Here is an 18,977-nt window from a genome sequence, read left to right as displayed (position 1 = left end):
AAGAATCATAAAGAATTGGAATGTAGCTATGGAAGACACATATGTGTACTCCAAATGAGCAAGATACAAAACAGAAAAAGACTGAAATGAACAAGATATAACTTAAGAAAGATGGTGATGGAAATCAAGTTAGCAGTTATCCTTGGGAAGATAATAAAATACAGGAAGCATGATGGGGCATCTGGGATGCTGGTCATGTTTGGGTGATTGACACGGGAGTGTGTTCAGTTTGTAAAAATTCACTGAGCTTTACACTTATGCTTGATGTACTTTCCAGTACAGTCTAACTCTGTTTTATCAGAATTATACAATCTGTGGTTCTAATTATTGTGTGTTTGTGTATGTGTGTTAGTGATGGTGGTTTATGTAAATTGAGTCACATCTAAAACTATATAACGAATTACAGTGGGATTCTATAGCATTTAGATTTCTCATAAGTTTTTAGATATTTTACTGTCCAATATGGACTTCCCTGATGATGTACATCATCATAATTGGCTACCAGGCTCTAATATGGCCATGTATTTCCTTTAACATTACTCAGTAGAGGTAGAAAAGCAAATGAGACGAACAGGGCCGAGCAACTTATTATTACATTAACACAAAATATGGGCATTTTATGAAGTTATAAAATTTATTCAGTGTGTCCTCTTTTAGCCATACATGTATGAAAGAAATATTCTCTCAACATTGCCAACATTTATTCATATTCTCTTGGAAGCAAATATATGGTTGACATTCATTAAGCGTTTGTAACTCTTCTCAAAGCCAAACATCTGCTTGGCATCCAACATGTTCACAAACTTCTTTCTTTAAAGGAATGTCTGTTGAGCATTTATTAGCTTCATTTGTGCTTTATGACTACCCTTGAAGTAGAACATTTATTTAGACAAATCCTTAAAGTTTAAGACAATCCCAAAAGATTCAAGAAGCGGATCTGTCTTGACCCTTTACTTAACATTCTCAGGCTATGACAGAAAGTATTCAAGGTGTCCCTTTAGACGCCTTCTTGGAGGGCCCCTCGATCGGACTCAGGTGAAAGGTTTTGCCTGGAATGCCACTCCCGAGTGAGGACACTCACTGAAGTCAAGTGTTTTCTTATGCACTATGGGGAAAAGGGCCTAAAAGGGGGTTAAACTTTGATTAGAGATGTTGCAAGTAGGGAAAAATGCTTACTTCAATTTCACTTCTGCTTTTCAGAAGACATGAGTACATAAATTATGTAGGAGAACGGTGATTACTAGACAGTCTAAAAGCTTGGAGGCTCTAGGCCAATTTTCAACCAACTGTCACAGAACATAAGTTTCAAAATATGTTTAAGCTAAACTGACAACTACAGAAAAAATGTAAGATTCTTTGAAAGGCTGGCTTATGTGAACTGACGAGGATCTCTGAAACCACATGCTATTTAACACACAGAGATGCTCCACTGCAACGTTCCCACTCTCTTCTGGAGGGAATATTAAAAGAGGTAGAACAGATGCTTCCCTGAATTAAGCAGATCCTAGCACAGAGTGACCAAAAGAAGTAGGGTTCATCCAAAAACTGAAAGGGCTAGGAGAGGTTCCCTGGCCTAGTAGCTCTCAAGCTGGAAGAAGCTAACCCAGGAAGGGTGCCTGTGTGCACAGGTTTCCCACCTTTCTATGCCAGAGAAGCTCCAATCTTAACTGCTGTAGACATCCATTCTCCCTGGAGTATTTGAATCACTGCTATATGCTAAGCTCTTCATTTTACAGGTCACAAAACCAAGGCCAGAGTGATTCCATTAGGTATTCAAAGTGCCAGAGCAGTGAAGCTAGAACAAGCATTTCATAAATCCCCAGCTTAGGTGCCCTTCTATCAATTATACAATCTGTAAGACCTTAGGGCATAAAATATTGGCAGCTGAGACGAGAAAGTATTTATCTGGTACAGTTAGTTTGTAGAATAGCTCTTGATCTTAGCTGTGTACACAAATCTCCATGAGTCCTGGAGCAACCCTTTTCCCCCTCTGCCTGTCCAAGGAGTTCCAGGGAGTCTGTGAAATCCCTTAAGCGGTACATTCAATTTTACATGTCTGTATGAAATCCATAGCTTTCATTTGTTCTTCAAAAGTATCTGTGGGGCTTCCCTGGTGGTGCAGTGGTTGGGAGTCTGCCTGCCGGTGCAGGGGACAGGGGTTCGAGCCCTGGTCTGGGAAAATCCCACATGCCGAGGAGCGGCTAGGCCCGTGAGCCGCAACTACTGAACCTGCGCGTCTGGAGCCTGTGCTCCGCAACAAGAGAGGCCGCGACAGTGAGAGGCCCGCGCACCGCGATGAGGAGTGGCTCCCGCTCGCCGCGGCTAGAGAAAGCCCTCGCACAGAAACGGAGACCCAACACAGCCATAAATAAATAAATAAATAAATAAAAATTAAAAAAAAAAAAAGTATCTGTGATCACACCAAATGGTAAAAATCAGTGTACCTGAAGAAGGGACTAGGAAAACTTACCAGAAACTCCTATAACATAACATGCATGTTTACTATTAAACTACTCAGGTTATATAGGTAAATTCGCACAGCGGTAAAAACAAAAACTGCACAGTACCTATGAAAATACAGTACTTGGTAGACTGATAAAAACAGATTTTATTTTACTTCTTGGATTTTACATAACTGAAAAAATTATTTGATGTATAACATGCAACCTTCACTCTGTAAACCAAAACCAGCACTCCAAAGCCCTGAATAATTTGGGGGCCAGGGGATTATTTCTGTCTCTGAGTATTCCCTTTAGAAAATGATGGTGAGTAAGAGATGTCATGACAACTGACAGAGAACAACTGTTTCTTTCAATTCAACTGTAGACTCTTCAGGGAAAACGCTCATCTTTATAACTCTGTCAATTAGGCAAACACTAAAAACTGCCTCCTGCCCTTCATGCTGATAATGTCAGGGAAGAAAAGTGGCTGATGTAATCCTGAAGATGGAGCTAATGTCCAGAGCCTCATTATCCATTAAGGGAGGCTTTCCCCCTACTTCCACTCTAGCAAAGAGTAAGACTGCCGAGGAAGAGCAGATGCTGAATTATCTTCACGTGTGGACTGACAAGAAAGAAACTGTAAAGTCGTTTGAGGGAAAAACCTAGAAAGCCAGCATGAACATAAACTAATTTGAGAAACAGTGCCCTGCTGTATTTTGAAATAATATTCAGTATTTATCTGGAGGGTTTCTCATAATGGAGTAAAATAGAGAATTTCCTGAGGCTAGGAGATTACAATCATCTGAGAAACCAGGAGTAAGAATGCGTGCATTTAACTGTAAAGAAGGATATGCAGAACTGCCCACCTATTCCTCACAGTGAGGAATCATCATGGAAATTATGCTTCAAGGTCAGTAAGCTAAATGACAAGAAGATGGTCTGTGCCAATAGTTTAAATGTCAAGCGGCACCGGGCCAAGAAGGTGCACAGATATAAATCGGGCAGTGGCACTGATGTAATTATGGGCTTAGACGAATGAACCACAGTCCTTAGGGGAAAAGAGAGAATATGAAGGTAATTAGGGGAAAAAAGCAGAGGAAAGTTTTTTACTTTTTAAAAAAACCCCTAAAACTCTAAATAAAACTCAGTGTCTGCAGAGGGACCTGCATGGTCCTCAAACATGCATAAAACAGGATGGAGGGAGGAAAGGGCCACCCACATCTTTATAAGCTCAGTGTCAGAGCAGAGCTGCACGTGCGCGGCAGTGTGTGTCCCTCCCAGGGGCCTGGGACCTGGAGGGGCGCTGAGGTCCATGTGACTCGTGAGCATCCAGAACGAGGATCTCAGGAGGGAATTTCGCAAGCACAGAACATATTTTTTTCTCCCTGGACTCTGCTTTCTAGTTTTTCTCTCCCTCTGCTATTGTTTAATTTTGTGGTTCGACTTTTTGAAGAATGGTGGGAGGTACCGTGTTAAGCAATGCTCTAGGAATGAGGCTCAGCTGCGATGAAATCGGCCTCCCACGTCTTTCAAACCAGCTGTGAGTCTGCTTAAAACACAAGGCAGACACAAATACGAAGGCGAGCAGGCAGGACGTCCTGTTCATCCTGGTATGGGCAGCATCTCTCCCCAGCACACAGTCGGCACAGAACGGATGCCGGCTCAAGGGAACCGGTCATTTTATCTAAACAGCTCTGTGGTCCGTTCTGTTTCTGAACAGGAGCCAACAGCCATATCACTTAATGTGCTTTTGAGCAATCTTTTGTTGATCCTTGTGCCTCCGTTAATGGAAGTGACTAAACAACCAAGTCTGGCACAAAATTATCCTGATGGGAGAGCATCAGAGTTGAACATTACTAAGACCTGGTCAAGAGATTTACAAAGGAACCAAGAAACGTCACTGGAGAAGCAGATATTAAAAAATCATGAGTATCCTCATGCTTTTAATTTTTATTTATTTATTTTTAACATCTTTGTTGGAGTATAATTGCTTTACAATGTTGTGTTAGTTTCTGCTGTATAACAAAGTGAATCAGCTATATGCGTACGTATATCCCCATATCCCCTCCCTCTTCTCATGCTTTTTAAATAAGACAGTCAAGAAAATAATTTCCAATTTTTTCTTCATGGTTAAGCAGAGTCTGATTATTACTAATACTAAACATCTGTACACTGTATCGCCTAAAAGCTTTATAGTAATAGTATTTATTAATACATGCCATAGAGAAGAAAAATTAAATGAAATAATTAGATTCCTAGGAATAATAAGCAACTCTCTTAATGCTCTGAGTATAATATAATTTTATAGGCTGAAATGACACTTATCAAGGATATTTATTAAGTATGGTTTAAACTATATTTCACAAAAAAACCCCACTGAAATTTAGGAAATACCTATAAGGCATGGCTTATAAGTTTGGAGACAATATCATATACAGGATATTTAAGTAAATAAAGCCTGGACCAAAAAAAGTTTTAAAAAGCAGAAGATTCTTTTATTCATAAATATATTTTAAAAGAAAAAATGAAGGCCAATAGTACAGTTTTAAAGATAATGTTAAAAGCACAGATTCGGAGAAATTCTCCAGAAGCCCTGCTAGTATTTCATCTCGTATGAAGAGAAAGCAATTTGAGAAACTGCTACCCAACGCCTAGTCTGACCAGCTGGTAAGATTCAGTAAGTGGGTGGCAAAGAGGAAAATCCTTGCATTTCATGGTGACCAGAGGGGAAGAGACTGGGCACAGTCATAAATATACTCTAAATTTTAGGAAGACATTGTTAAAACAATTTAGTCAAAGACATGAGGAAGATTCTTTGAAAAGAAGTTCAGGAAGGATTGGAGCTAAATAGTTCACAAAAATACAATTCTATGGAGTAGGTCTTGATACCTCAAAACAGATTTTAATTTAGGATATAGGCAATATTATAAATTAGAGGGCAGAAGATTACATGGTCAATAAAGAGCCTTCAGAAAAATGCTCAGCTATTTGGAAAACGATTCAGTTAGTGTCTCCCATCATGCATTCCCCCAAATAAGTCCAAGCAACAGAATCAAAGATTTAAGTGTAGAAAACAGAGCCTTTAGAGAAACAACCCTAGATGGAAATGCAGGTAAATAAACACAGAATGGCAAGAAACCTGCCAATTCAAATTATGAACAATAATCATTCATGATTGTCAGGACTCACTTCCAAAACTCTGCTAATAAATGCTATCCCAGTTTGTGAACCCTGAGTGAATGAATTAAGAAATAAATAACCTGACATTTATGGATTCTGGATAAAATAACTTCAAGGAACTTTAAAAATCAAGAACTTAGGATCCAGTTGCTCATTACTGAAATCTGACAATACCATGGAGAACTTACCTGCAGCAAATGACAGCTTTGCACGACAAAGCTAAGTCCAGAAAATACTGCCGTACTCCAAAAGTTAAGGCATACTTGAGGGTTTTCCCATCAATTATAAGAGCAAAGTCATTTTCCTTCCGAAGAGCATCACCAAGGGTAGTGCAGTGACGACTGAGAGTTTCCCTTGTTCCCTGTAAAATTAGACGAAAGATGCCCTCAACATTTACTCCCGTTTGTTCTACCAAGGTTGTTCAGCAACTAACTTTTAGGTATTTTTAGTGCTTTTTATGTTTCAAATTGCTTTCACATACCTCCACTCATCTGATTCTCATGAAAGCCCCTCAGAGAAGACTGGACAAACATTATCAGAAAAAGTGAGTGACTCCCTTAAAGCCATACCCTGGTTCCTAGCAGGGTTGGGACTCGACTACACGTCACCCATTCCCCTGCCATCTTTGCTCATTATTCCAACCACACGGTCACCATCTTTTTAAAATATTTTCAGTACATTATCTTGTTGAAGCATAACAACATTGAACCAGTCAAAATTGCTTAGCTATGAATCAAGGGGAAAAGTTGGGGAATATAATTTAAATAATTTATGGGTATTCTTTCAGAAGTTGTCAATGCGACTGAAACTTAATTCTCAAGAGGAGGAAATGTAGTATCTGTAATCTCTTGCCACTTCATGAATTGGTGTCTATAACTTCAATCGTGATTTCATGATGCTGTATTTCAGCTGGGGACGGTGACATGTGGCCTAGGAATCTTGATGGATTGAATAAAAGAACCCCTTCCATCAATGAAGAGTTCACTTTCAGGCACAATAAAAACCTTTAGTGTCAAGGAAGCCTTTGTTCACCTCAGCTATATAGAGAGGCTGTATTTGTCTCCCTCTGTTAAGAACTATTGCTTTCCCAGCTCTTCAAAGGGAAAAAATTTCAAGATACTTAATTTTTCTCCCTAGATCCTGTAGACTCTTCCTAGAACCTGATAGGGACAGCTTCTTATTTCAACGGAGCCCTAACATTATGATGAAACAGAACACGGGCTCTGCACAAGGAAATGTAAGGAACAATTACCTTCCTATTAGAGTTTTGTTCTGAGTGCTAGTATCTGAGCCCGCAGTTATTTATATAATAAATTTAACAAAGCTATGTTTATATAATAAAATACACCTATAGTAAAAAATAATACATAATAATTTTTGTTATATTCAAAGGAGATATAATTATTGTTCCAATTTAAGACTGTGGTACAGTTATTTGAGTTATCTTCACAAAGAGGGAAGCAAAGACAGAGGTAATTAAAATTTTATATTGGGGATTTTTGAAGGTGTTTCTACATTCATATTTCAAATGTGGTTCACACTATGTTCTGGAATTTCAGGATCTGTTTATCGAAATAACAGAACTGTGTTGTACCGTAAAGTAAGACTGCCCAACCCTCCGAACACTGGAACTTCATTTAGAACTTCCCCTGTTCCTTGTTACACACAGTGACATGAAGGACCACCATATAGCAGCATTCTTTGCAAAATTTTCTGTTCACACTTTACATCGGGGGGAAAGAGCTGTTTTAATTTACAGGCCTCACTCTCCTATTTCCTACTGGAAATTTTTGGCCCAAGAGAATTTTAAGAAAAGGAGGTAAAAAGTGTCAGCAAGATTCTGCAAGCAAAATTTATCAATGACTATCCGTAGCAGATTACCCTGGATTGTCTTAAAAGCAAATTCCCATAGACGAAATGAACAAGCAGATTAATGCACGGATAAAAAATGAAAATAAAATAAAACAATATTTAGCACGTACCACACACCAGTCATGGTTCTAAGGGCTACACACACAGATACAATACTTCAGTTAACACTTACTACAACCCTGTGCAGGAGGCACAAACTATTGTCCCCATTCCGCAGATGATAAGCATGAGACTTAGAGTTTAATTTCCTTGCCCCAAAACACATGGCTACTAAGTAGTGAAACCAACCTCAGAATTAAATTTCTGTACTAGCTAGTCTTTCTCTACATTATCCAGCAAAAACGAAACCAACAGTACCAGGCATAGCAAATCGTAAGTGGAATCCCCATACCATTTCCCCTGTTGTTTCCCTAGAGCCCTCATCATGTTTCTCATCTTGTCTTTACCACCAACAGAGCCCTCTCTTTACAAAACAAACTTGAAACACAAATCAGGTCTCTTCTTGCTCTAAAATTTTTCAACAGCTTCCTACTGCTTACATGATAAAGTCTAAAATCCAAGTCCAGCTAACTTTCGTTTGCTTTTCTCTTCACAATCTTGACTCCTTTATTCCCTCTCTCTGGACCACCCTTTCCTCCTGAGATATTCCACTATCTTTGAAACCAAGCTGTCCTCCCAAGCCCTCCCAGACTCACTCCATGCTATCATGTGTAATTCACTCTATGCTAGCAAGACCCTCAGTTCCTTGAGGGGAGAGACAATGTTTAATCTGGTTCCCAGCCACAAACAGTGCCTGTAATTACAGATGCTCGGGAAAGACATTTATGGAATGAGAGCACTGATAAATTTTGATTTCACCCCACTGGAAGCACTCCATTTCCCCTCTATTATCACTTCTGATTTGAGAGAGAGAGAGACAGACAGTCAGTCAGTCTTCTCCTTCGTGCTCTTTAATTTTCTAGAGAATAATAGGGATTATTACTTCAACAGTCTTTCAAACCAAGGCATTGTCCACTAAAATGCATGTGTGTGTACCTGTGTATTTATTTGCTTGCCTGCCTATCTACCTATCTACTTACCTATCCATCCATCCATCCATCCATCCATCCATCCATCCATCCATCCATCCGCTACTCTGTTTTTTAAAGTTTTGCCCAAGTCACTCCTGATCTGAAAACCCAAATGAAACCTGAGATGTATCTCAGGAGGACTTCAAATTTCTTTATAGATCAGCTGCAAAGCAAGACTCAAAGTCAAGTAAACCCCTAGCTGTGAAAGCCCCCTCATGAACCAGCCTGTTTGACATAGTCCTGTGCGTCCCATTCTCCCTTCTTCTGAGGGTGTTCTCTAACACCTTAAAATGTATTGAGAACTTATTTGTGGCGTCAGCACCCCTGGGTTTCCTGGCTGATTATCACAGATCTTCAGCAAATCAAAAGGTGTCAGGAGATGTAACAGAGATCACATTTCAGAAGGTGAATCAAAATCTTCACACAGTGAATTCTCCAGTCAGCCTACCTAGGGCTCAAGGTAACAACAGAAAAGCTGCAGACACTTTCTTATTTTAGTTTACAGTTTTATTTTGTAAGCAGCTCTGTTGTTGGCTGTGTGCTGCCAGTTACATGTTATATTTCACCCTTATTTATACTGCCAGGAGTATTTTAAAATTCTTTTATTTATGAAAGTTTATTGCTTCTCCCTAAGCCTGGGAGCCATACTTTATGGCCATATTGCATTGAAGCTTATCTCCTGTAGCTAGAAATAAATTTATTACTACATTAGCTGTTGCTTTGTTTTCTTTTTGGCTACTGAAGGGGGAAATGTTTAAACATTTAAACTTAGTGACATGTGAAAGTGTAAATATATAAATGAGAAGCTAACTCAGAAAAAGGATAAAAGACCACAGAGTACAACAACATAAAAGCTCTGTATCTCCTTATGCTACAAAGTCTTATTTGTGGGCTGAAAGAAAAGGAGCATTTGTTGCTATAATCAGGGAGAGTCAGAAGTAAAGGCAGTTTGGGGAGACAGACAGGCATTCAGGCGTCTCGCCAGGCGGGGACCCAGGTATGGGAAGGAGCCGCAGGGAAAGCGGGATTTGCCTGCACCTCTCGCAGCCTGCATCCCATGTGGACACGACAGTTGAGCATTCAGCTCTCCTCTCCCTGCCCACGGGCTGCACCTAGCCAAGCGCTCATCAGGGGCCCTTATGAGCTCCTCCAAGCTTTCCTGCTTTGCCAAGTCACAATTCAGTCCACAGCCAACACTTCTCTGTTCTTAGTCCTGACACCACAGGGACTAAGAAGGGAATAAAATCACCCCCCCTGAGGACAGGCTCTACTCCAGCTCTCCTCTCTTACATGGGTGATCATTACTGCTGATCTATACTTTCACCCAGGCCTAGCCGATTCCACTGTTCCCAGAGGTTACTCCAGACCTTTTCTTCCCTTCTTCAGACTCCAAATTTGGCTTCTGTTAGTGCAGCAAACATCTACCTGCTTACTGAGAACATTCGTACCAAAAATAATTCTCTCAACTTTCCTCTCTTAACCTCAAAACTTCCCTTTCCCTAATCCTCCCTAATTCCTGAGCTGGGGGGAAGACCTGCCTTCTTTTCTCACCTCTGTTCCTCCCTCTTCTCCCCTGCATCTTTATTCTCCCCCACTGTCACTCTTTTTTTCCTTTAAGACTACATATGGAAAGCAATGAACAAATAAATAAGCCAAGAAACATCCCCCTGACTCTAGTTTTCCTGAATCCTCCAGGTGACATGAATACCTCCACCTTTTGGATTCTCCAAATATGTGTTTATACTTACACAATGTAGAGTGATGTATAATTGCTTATCTGTTTATATCTCTACTTCCCTGCAGGACTGAGGCCCTTGATAAAGAGATGAAATAAAATCAATACAAGCTTGGTAATAAGAGAATAACCAAATTATTAATGATTGGAGAATACCTTGTGGGAAGTTACAATGATTTTGTTGTGTGACCATTTTGAGGATCGTTTTTTGCTGCCTGTAAAACTCCTGTGTAATCTTGGATACTTTTAATTAGAGCAATAAATAAAATGTTAGTGTGCTTATTTTATTGCAGAGGAAATGGAGAACAAAGTGGTGGTTATGATCTAACATCTCCTTCTATCTCATATAACGGAAATTGTCTAATGAATATAATGGAATCAACACCTAGACTAGTTACTTAGTGATCAAGTAGATTATATAATAGTGGATTAATGAGAAGAAAACAATATGTATTTGGTTTATAAGAAACATGATTGGAAAAGAAAAAAGAAAGAAAGATGCTTGGCAGATAATTAGGTCAAGCACAATTCCTCACAAAGATAACTTGGACCAAAGGGCCTTAATAAAGTTCTATTTGAATCTTTAGGGTATTACCTGGCAAAACAGATAACATGTTCATACAGTACCTGTCGGGGAGGGGGAAATTTCCCACCCTCTGCTTCTTGAGTTTTTTTGCTGGCCTAATAATTAAATTGGCACAAGACAGATTAACAGGAGGGAAAAAAACCCCAATTTAATCAGTACACATGGAGGTCTCATAGAAATGGGACCTAAGAAGTGACCAAAGCAGGCAGTTTTTATACTTTTTAGACAAAGAAACAACAAATTTGTAAAGAATTGACAAGACAGAGACATTTAAGCTTGGGGTAGTAAATCAGTGAGGAAGTAAGAAGTTTTGTTTAAACAGCCTTCTTGGCCCGGAATTTCCTATCTCTAGTGATAAGGATGTCTATCTACCTCCTGGTGCAGGGCAGGTACTTTTCAAATGGGAGATTTATTTCTTGCTTTCTAAAGATAAAGGAGGGTTGGAATGTTCTTCTTGGATTGGCTGTTTCTTAAGTAACTTTAATTCAAAATATTCAATATGCCAGTCTGGCATATTTTAGGGTGGCCTGCCCTGACCCCCAACATACCCTCCAATAAAATAAAATAACAACAATTTTTAAGAAATCAAAGACTGGCAGCTTTATGATAATCTTTTAAAATTACTTTTACATGACCTTTGCCAAGGAAATCTTTGATAAAAATCACAGAGGGCACCCTAGACAATGAACACAATTTTATAGTGAAATAAATTGAAAGCCCTGACTGTTTGGAAAGTATCATAGCGTGCAAGATGTCGTTTGCATTTTGGCAAAAACTCTGCTTGGAACTCTAAAGAACCCAGAGGCCAGATGTGCAAAGAACATGTTAGGCCACCTAAGAACTATGATTTTGATGGCCCCAAATGTAATGTTGCAGAAAGCACTTGCATAAAAATGGCCCTTTTCAGCCTCTGGCCTTTGGTTTTTCTTCCTGATTCCTTTCAGGGGTTTACAGGACAGATAGTCTTACTTAGGAACATATCCAGGAAACACCCCAGTAGAGAATGGGGAAATATCCCTAAGGAGAGGTAAATAAAAGCCTCTTGCCTTTGACTAGAAGACTAGTCTATTCCAGTCTAACCAGCAGAAATGATGTGAAGATTACAGATAGTGTAAAATGTAACACCTAAATGTCGTGGTGTGGGTGTCGTATGGGTGTCGTAACACCCATACCCTGCTCCAGGGCCACAGTTACTTATAGTGACAGAAGAAAATGTGTGATCACTCATCTTATCCCAGAAGGAGTCATCAGCAAGGCTAAGCCAAAGAGCAAAAGTTAAAGGAAAAAAGTATACATATACATACTTATTTAGTTCAAACTATATGTTGGTATTTGTCATCAGCAAGGCTAAGCCAAAGAGCAAAAGTTAAAGGAAAAAAGTATACATATACATACTTATTTAGTTCAAACTATATGTTGGTATTTGGGTCAGAACACAGATAAGCCTTCAGCACCTGTATTTATTCCTGGGAATCTGTTAAGTGTGTGCAGGTCAAATGATAAATTTATGTTTATCATAAGTTTATCATGAGTTCACCACCAGTTAAGTGAAATAAGCATAGAATTTTGGCTAATGCTGAATCACTTTTGGAAGACACACAACTTTCACCCTTGTCAGAATGGACTCAAGTTTATGAAGCCTGTGCTTCTCATTTTAGTAGCAGCACCGTGGGTTTCTGTTTTCTCTTACTTTCCACCAAAAGGACAAAATGCAACATAACGTTACAGGAGAACATCTTGTGGAACAAAGACGGCGACTCTGATGAAATAAGACAACTTGCTGGAGGTTGGGTCACTGTAAAATAACTCTTCAGAACTCGTCAGCTGATGTGCACAAGTTACCAATCAGTGTAGAGAAGGCAGCCATCAACATATAACAAATATGTAACCATAAAAAAGTGGGGCTTTTTAAGTTAGAAAGCCAAGGATGGCCATGAGGGTTCACGTGATGCTTCTGGGCACCAATAACATTTGAAGCAAAACGATGAAGCCACATTGTAAAGGACTTAAGTTCCAGAAGCTGAAACATACCCCATGGCTCAGAACTCAAGGCTTTCCTCACCTTTAGGTGGTTGTAGAATATAAGGTGAAAACAAGCTAATCAAGCATTTTTCACCTCTCTTGGAAAGGAAATATTAGGTGTTTTATTTTGAAAAAAAATTCCTTATGAAGAAACTAAATGAGAAATAAAGAATAGCTTCAACCACTAACTTAAGTAAAGACACCAAGAACTCCAAAATACTTCTGGATCAGGTGGTTCCCTAGGTTCAACGTTCTACAAAGGATTATATCCCACATTATATGAAAAGGTGTCACTGGTAAGTTCATTTCATGGCCTATCGATAAACTTCTTCACCAGGAGTACATATGTATTCCAACCTACCTCGTCCTTATTTATTTTTCCACTTGACTAACTCTAGAAGGCAGTAATATGGAATCAGAATGACTTGGTTTGAATCGTTGTTCTCCCACTTAATGGCTGTCTTTCTTCAGGCAGGTTACTTAATTTCTCTCAATCAAATTTTTCTCATTCATAAGATTGGGTTAATATCTCTTTTGTAGGGTTATTGTGGTGACAAGATGTGCTAACTCAGGTGCCCTGACCAGTGCTTGGCTCAGAGGTGATTTCCAGGAAAGACTAATTCTTTTCCTTCCTCTGACATCAGGTCTAAGAGAGATGTCAACACTCGATGAAGAATGAATGCTCTGCAACCTGTCAATCACTTCACAACATCAGTGCAATCCAAGTGGTATATTACTGAGATGATTTTCAGTTTCCTTTTGAAATCTCCTAATGGCAATTTTATTTCAATCTACTTTTTCACTGCTAACACTCAACTCTACTAGCTACTACTTCTTCTACATAAAAACTATCTGGAAACCTGTCTTCCCTCAATTACAGAAAAGATGGCATTATCTCTTCTCATATGGCATGTAGCTCTTGCCAGATGGTAGGAGGACAAATATTTATAAAGTTAACCTAGACTGTTTTTCTTTATCTCTTAGTTTCTGTCTCTAACCTGATACAACTCTTTTTTAAAAAAATAAATTTATTTATTTATTTATTTTCGGCTGCACTGGGTCTTCGTTGCTGCTCTAGTTGCGGCGAGTGGGGGCTACTCTTCGTTGCGGTGCGCGGGCTTCTCATTGCGGTGGCTCCTCTTGTTGCGGAGCACGGGCTCTAGGTGTGCAGGCTTCAGTAGTTGTGGCATGTGGGCTCAGTAGTTGTGGCTCGTGGGCTCTAGAGCGCAGGCTCAGCAGTTGTGGTGCACGGGCTTAGTTGCTCCGTGGCATGTGGGATCTTCCTGGACCAGGGCTCGAACCCGTGTCCCCTGCATTGGCAGGCGGATTCTTAACCACTGCGCCACCAGGGAGGCCCTGATACAACTCTTGAGCAGAAAATAACTTGAAAGTTACAAAGTGATTTGGCATTTCTCTCATACTATCTATGTTTTTTGCAGATGACCACATCAATATATGTTAGACTTTAAGCTCCTATAAAGATATATCGATACGTATATATATGCAGAGTTACATAAAATAGCATTATATGCAAATGAGAGCTTCACAAATAGTAGGTTGAAAATAACTAACGATAAACAAAACACAGAGGACTTATTTCGCTGGCATGTTCTTCAGCTCTAACACCATCAACTTAACTTCTTAGGTATTGATGATTTTTAAAAGCAGATAAATAAATACTTACGGGGTGTGTGTGTGTGTGTGAAAAAACCTTAGTTTACCTACTTGGTTTTAAAACCTACTATCAGTTAACTTAAAATGTCAAATAAGAGAATATATATAAAAATCTTAAACTAACACCTATTTTATTAGCTGTTTTGGTGGTTTGTGGCCCCACCTCATCATCATTTAAGACATGAGGTATTTACAAATTTATGGCCAAATAATGTTTCATTCTTTCTCTATTTTTGCACTCTCCAAATGTTCATACCCTAAAATTACAAATCAATGGAACATTCCAACGACATTCTTAATAATACATTCTGACCACATCAAGTATGGACAATGTTAGCACGTTCTTAAAGAGTGAGTTATGATTTCCATGACAGCAACGTCGGTAAACCACTGGGTATTATCTTTTGACACTGTATTATTGATTCAGTGGAACACTGGTCATTCCATATAACCCTATGCAACACATATATCAACTACTTCTTTAGCTACTGCAGGCGGTAGTAAGTGGTAAAGAACATATACCTGAGAGTAAAGAGAAATTACATTTATATACAATTGGTCCATTTAGTATTCATTCCCGTCAGGATCACTATCTCTCTTGGACAGTTTCTGACCAGAAAAACCGGTGTTTCTAAACTCCTAGGCTATACTAGAACATAATCTTTAAAAACATACTTGTATAGAACCAAATCAACATAAAGTCATTTTTCCAAAATGGGTAAAGGCAGACAGAAGGTGAAATCATTAAAAACATATGGCCAAAGAGGTCTTCTAAAACAGCTTAGTGGAAGGCAGCCAAGCAAATGCATTTAATCAATACATATTGCTAAATATAATGAAGAGGGAAACAGAGAAAAAAGTTTTTTTCATGCTTTGCTGATACACAGATATGAGCTTTCCAGGGCAGGCGTAGATATAAAACACTGTAATTGAGGAAATGGTCCAATCTCCTAGTAGGGTCATGCCATCTGAAACAGGTCAAAGACTGGAAGAAGCTAAGAAAAGGAAGTTGCAGCGCTGGGTAAATTGCTCTTGGCCCCTGGGCAGAGGTTTGGGATTTGGGGTTATGATAGATTCCATCAGGCAAATAATTCGTTGTGAGGCATCTATTCTCGTTTAGGGTACCCTAGAGAGAAAGGCAGAAAGTGTCCAATCTGGGCCCAAGTCTATCTTTCAGTGTTGGGATGGGGGTGCAGAGCAAAGACAGACAAACCCCGGGAAAGGAAGGAAGAGTGAGGTAGGGGATATAATTATATAATTTAAATAGTTTTGTGGATAAAGGCTTTTACCAAAGCCCTCATAGTAATTATTTGAAACCACCACTGAAAGTCTCCTAAACACTTATTTTGAGCTTGTCATTAAATATTCTCCAGCGGTGGCGGTGACTCAAGGGCAGGAGGAAGTGTCCTGGAGGAACTGGATGGGCAGACGTCCAGTCTCTCGTATGGCCTTCAATTCAGCCAGAAGAGGCTGCACAGAATATACAACCGGTTTTTTGAAAATAAGAAAATTACCAAATCAACGGTTTGGAGAAAGTAACAACTGGGGGTCTGTGAGAAATTCTTACCCAGAACCACAAAGAAAGCTAACGTTGGGCCCATTTTCCTAATGATTTGAATTAATTAATGTAGGAATACAGAGGAATCATTATCTGCTGTGTTTTCTCACTGCAAATTCCAAATGCACACCATTTCCATTATTTCCCACATCCATTCAAATAAATCTATGTACAACTGTCACAGTAAAACGAAATATAGGGTCGTTCCTGAATTTCATAAATACAAGATGCCCAAACACCACCATCTCCCAGAAGAGCATTCCTCTTTCAGCTGCTCTGCAGTCCTGGTGGTGAGTGGGAGAGGAGGTAGTGACAAGCTGGCAAATGTGGGGCATGCCTTCCAGAATGCTTTTTTTCTGAGACTGAGTCCCCTTTACCTCTGGAGAAGGAAGGGTTATTTAAGAACAAAAAGAAAAAAAGTTTTGGACTTAGAGCAATCTAGGTCAAAATTCAGGATCCCACAGTCGTTAGCTTTGTGAACTCAAAGTCTCCGTCTGTATTTGAGACAGACACCATCACCCGTATAGGAGCAGAGGCTAATGCATGCAGATTTACCTGGCACATAGGTTTCCTGTAAACTGCCAATTTTATGGCTATGCTGATTCATCAAAAGATACAAAAAAAGAGATGCAAAAAAAGTCACAAGGCATGGTCTGCTCACCTCAAAAATGCCATCAAGCTGTGGGGAGATGGCAAGAGGGCAGACTGGTTAGAAGGCATTTATCCATAATTCTAGGTCTCAGAGAGTCTTAGAAGAGCTCAGATGTTTAGCCAAAAAAAAAAAAGATAAAGAATATTCAGGCTTAGGGGGAGGAAGACTGTCTCAGAACAGCAACACTATGAATCTGTGAACAACTTCACTTAGGGTTCTGAATACAACCCAAGATTACAGAATTTTGTTTGAGCAAAGGGGACACATTTTGTTTTTATGAGACCAAATAATGGGTTTGATGGAACTTTTTCAACTACAGTCTTTGGCTTGTGGCAGACACCGTCTTAAATCAGAGGAACAGAGAACAGATTATTTGTTCTTATGTTATTTTCTTTTTTGGTAATGTTTATATATATATTTTTACTAACCCGTTTCTCTCAAACGTGACAAAGTTGGCTTTCTTCACTGAGAGCTACTTGAAGTAAGCTGTGTGCCAGACAGTATTTGAACAATCATCCTGCAATGGGACATTATAAAAACATATCTTTGCTTTTGATAGGGATACATTAACACCTTAAAAGTTAAACTGAGATCTTAAACATTTTCAGGCCAAAAAAGCTGAAACAGCTTTGCTAATGGCAAAAGAGAATTCACAATACTAAAGTTCCAGAGCTGGCAGTGGAGGAAAACTCAGTGTGGTTTAAAACCTGCCTGAACTATTTTTCAAAGCAATACAAAATGTATTGTATTAGACTCATGGGACATATCAAGACAAAACCTGAAGTAGCCTCAATTCTCTTTTTTCCCCTCCTTTTCCGGAGTCAAGTCAATAACTTGCTTATTCTGGATTTCTTTCAGAAGCCGTTCAACAGTGACTGGTTCCCCAAGCAGTAAGGTTTGTCTGCATAATACATATAAGTCGAGCTTAAAAGGGTGCAGATGACAACTTCACCATTTATGTCATGAATGCCTGTAAGTTACATTTGAAGCTTACATGGTGTTAGAAAATCAAATTCAGCTAGGAAAAAAAATGAGTAATCCCATAAAGGGCTTTCTTTTACCATGGTGTTGAAAAATATATATTCTTATCCTTGTTATTATGAAATGTGGTTGACAATTCATTTTCTGTAAAATATATGAGTGAGAGAAAACACTGGTATCCATAATCAAACCTAGGCTGGCTTAAGTTCATATTTGCAAATTAAGTAGAGAAATTTAAGTAGTGAGGAGGGCAGCTGTTTAAAATCACCTCTTACAGCAGCTGGCAAAACGAAACTCCCCCTACCCCCAGGAATAATGATGCTAAAAGAAATTATAATGATCATGATAATGGTCCATACTTCTTAAGTGCTTACTAAATGCCAGACATTGTACTTAAAAGGTACTATTTTGTTTAATCCTCACAACAACATCCTAGAGATGGATATTATTATTATTCTTATTTTAGAAGAGTCACTGGTAGCTGATGCTAAGAAAACTCTATTTTCTTAGACTCTGGAATCCAGTGATTTAGATACATCCTCCAGGGCTGCTTAGCACTAGAGGTCAAGTTAACCTTTCAAGACTGGGCATAATAGTATCTGCCTACTAATGTTTTCAGGTGTAAATGTGATTGTCCCTGTAAAATCCTTAGTCCAGTACTTAGTACAAAAAATAAGCACTTATAAACATAAGCTAGTGTTTTTCTTATGACTATAAGAGCCACGCATGGAACCCTGCAGGGGTAAGCAGAGTTCCCTTTTCACACAGTCAAAAAGCTGCATTTTCCTTTGGGATCCATACTCTGCTTCCTTATATTGGGTGCTGACGCCTCATCAGGCTAAATGTAAATGTCAACAGAAGCAGAAACTGAAAAAAACTGTGCCCAGATGATCAGAAGGAGAGGTGGGCAGGGCTTCTCAGGAATTATACTTGGGAACACTGGAAGCCTTTTGACTCTTGAGTGGAAGAAATTTATTTCTCCAAGTTCCTCACATACATATTTAACCATCATTTCTGTTGATTCAATAAATATATAGTAAGTAAGTTTCCTCTCTGCCGCTTTTTGTTTCCTAGGGAAGCCAGACAGTAGAAAAGAGGAGAAAAAACAACAAGAACAAATTTAAGATCCAGCCCTACCTCTTAGGACAGATCCCACAACTCTCCATATAAAAAAGGTGCTAAAAGGAGGAGAGGCCAAGGTTACAG

At 39.2% G+C, this 18,977-nt stretch overlaps 1 protein-coding gene across 4 annotated transcripts in view; it reads right to left on the bottom strand.

Annotated features, from left to right (window-relative positions):
* Positions 1 to 18,977, bottom strand: part of ATP8A1 (ATPase phospholipid transporting 8A1) — a 239,586-nt gene that overhangs the window by 74,592 nt on the left and 146,017 nt on the right. For all 4 annotated transcript variants that reach the window (XM_059923073.1, XM_059923074.1, XM_059923072.1 and 1 more), the window contains one exon: positions 5,810 to 5,982. In XM_059923073.1, the coding sequence (XP_059779056.1) occupies positions 5,810 to 5,982 (173 nt within the window). The remainder of the gene's footprint in view (positions 1 to 5,809; positions 5,983 to 18,977) is intronic.

Source organism: Balaenoptera ricei, chromosome 5 (genome assembly GCF_028023285.1).
Source record: "Balaenoptera ricei isolate mBalRic1 chromosome 5, mBalRic1.hap2, whole genome shotgun sequence".
NCBI classification, from domain to species: Eukaryota; Metazoa; Chordata; class Mammalia; order Artiodactyla; family Balaenopteridae; genus Balaenoptera; species Balaenoptera ricei.
Note: the sequence above shows the minus strand (reverse complement) of the source record. Positions and strands in the feature narration are given on the sequence as shown.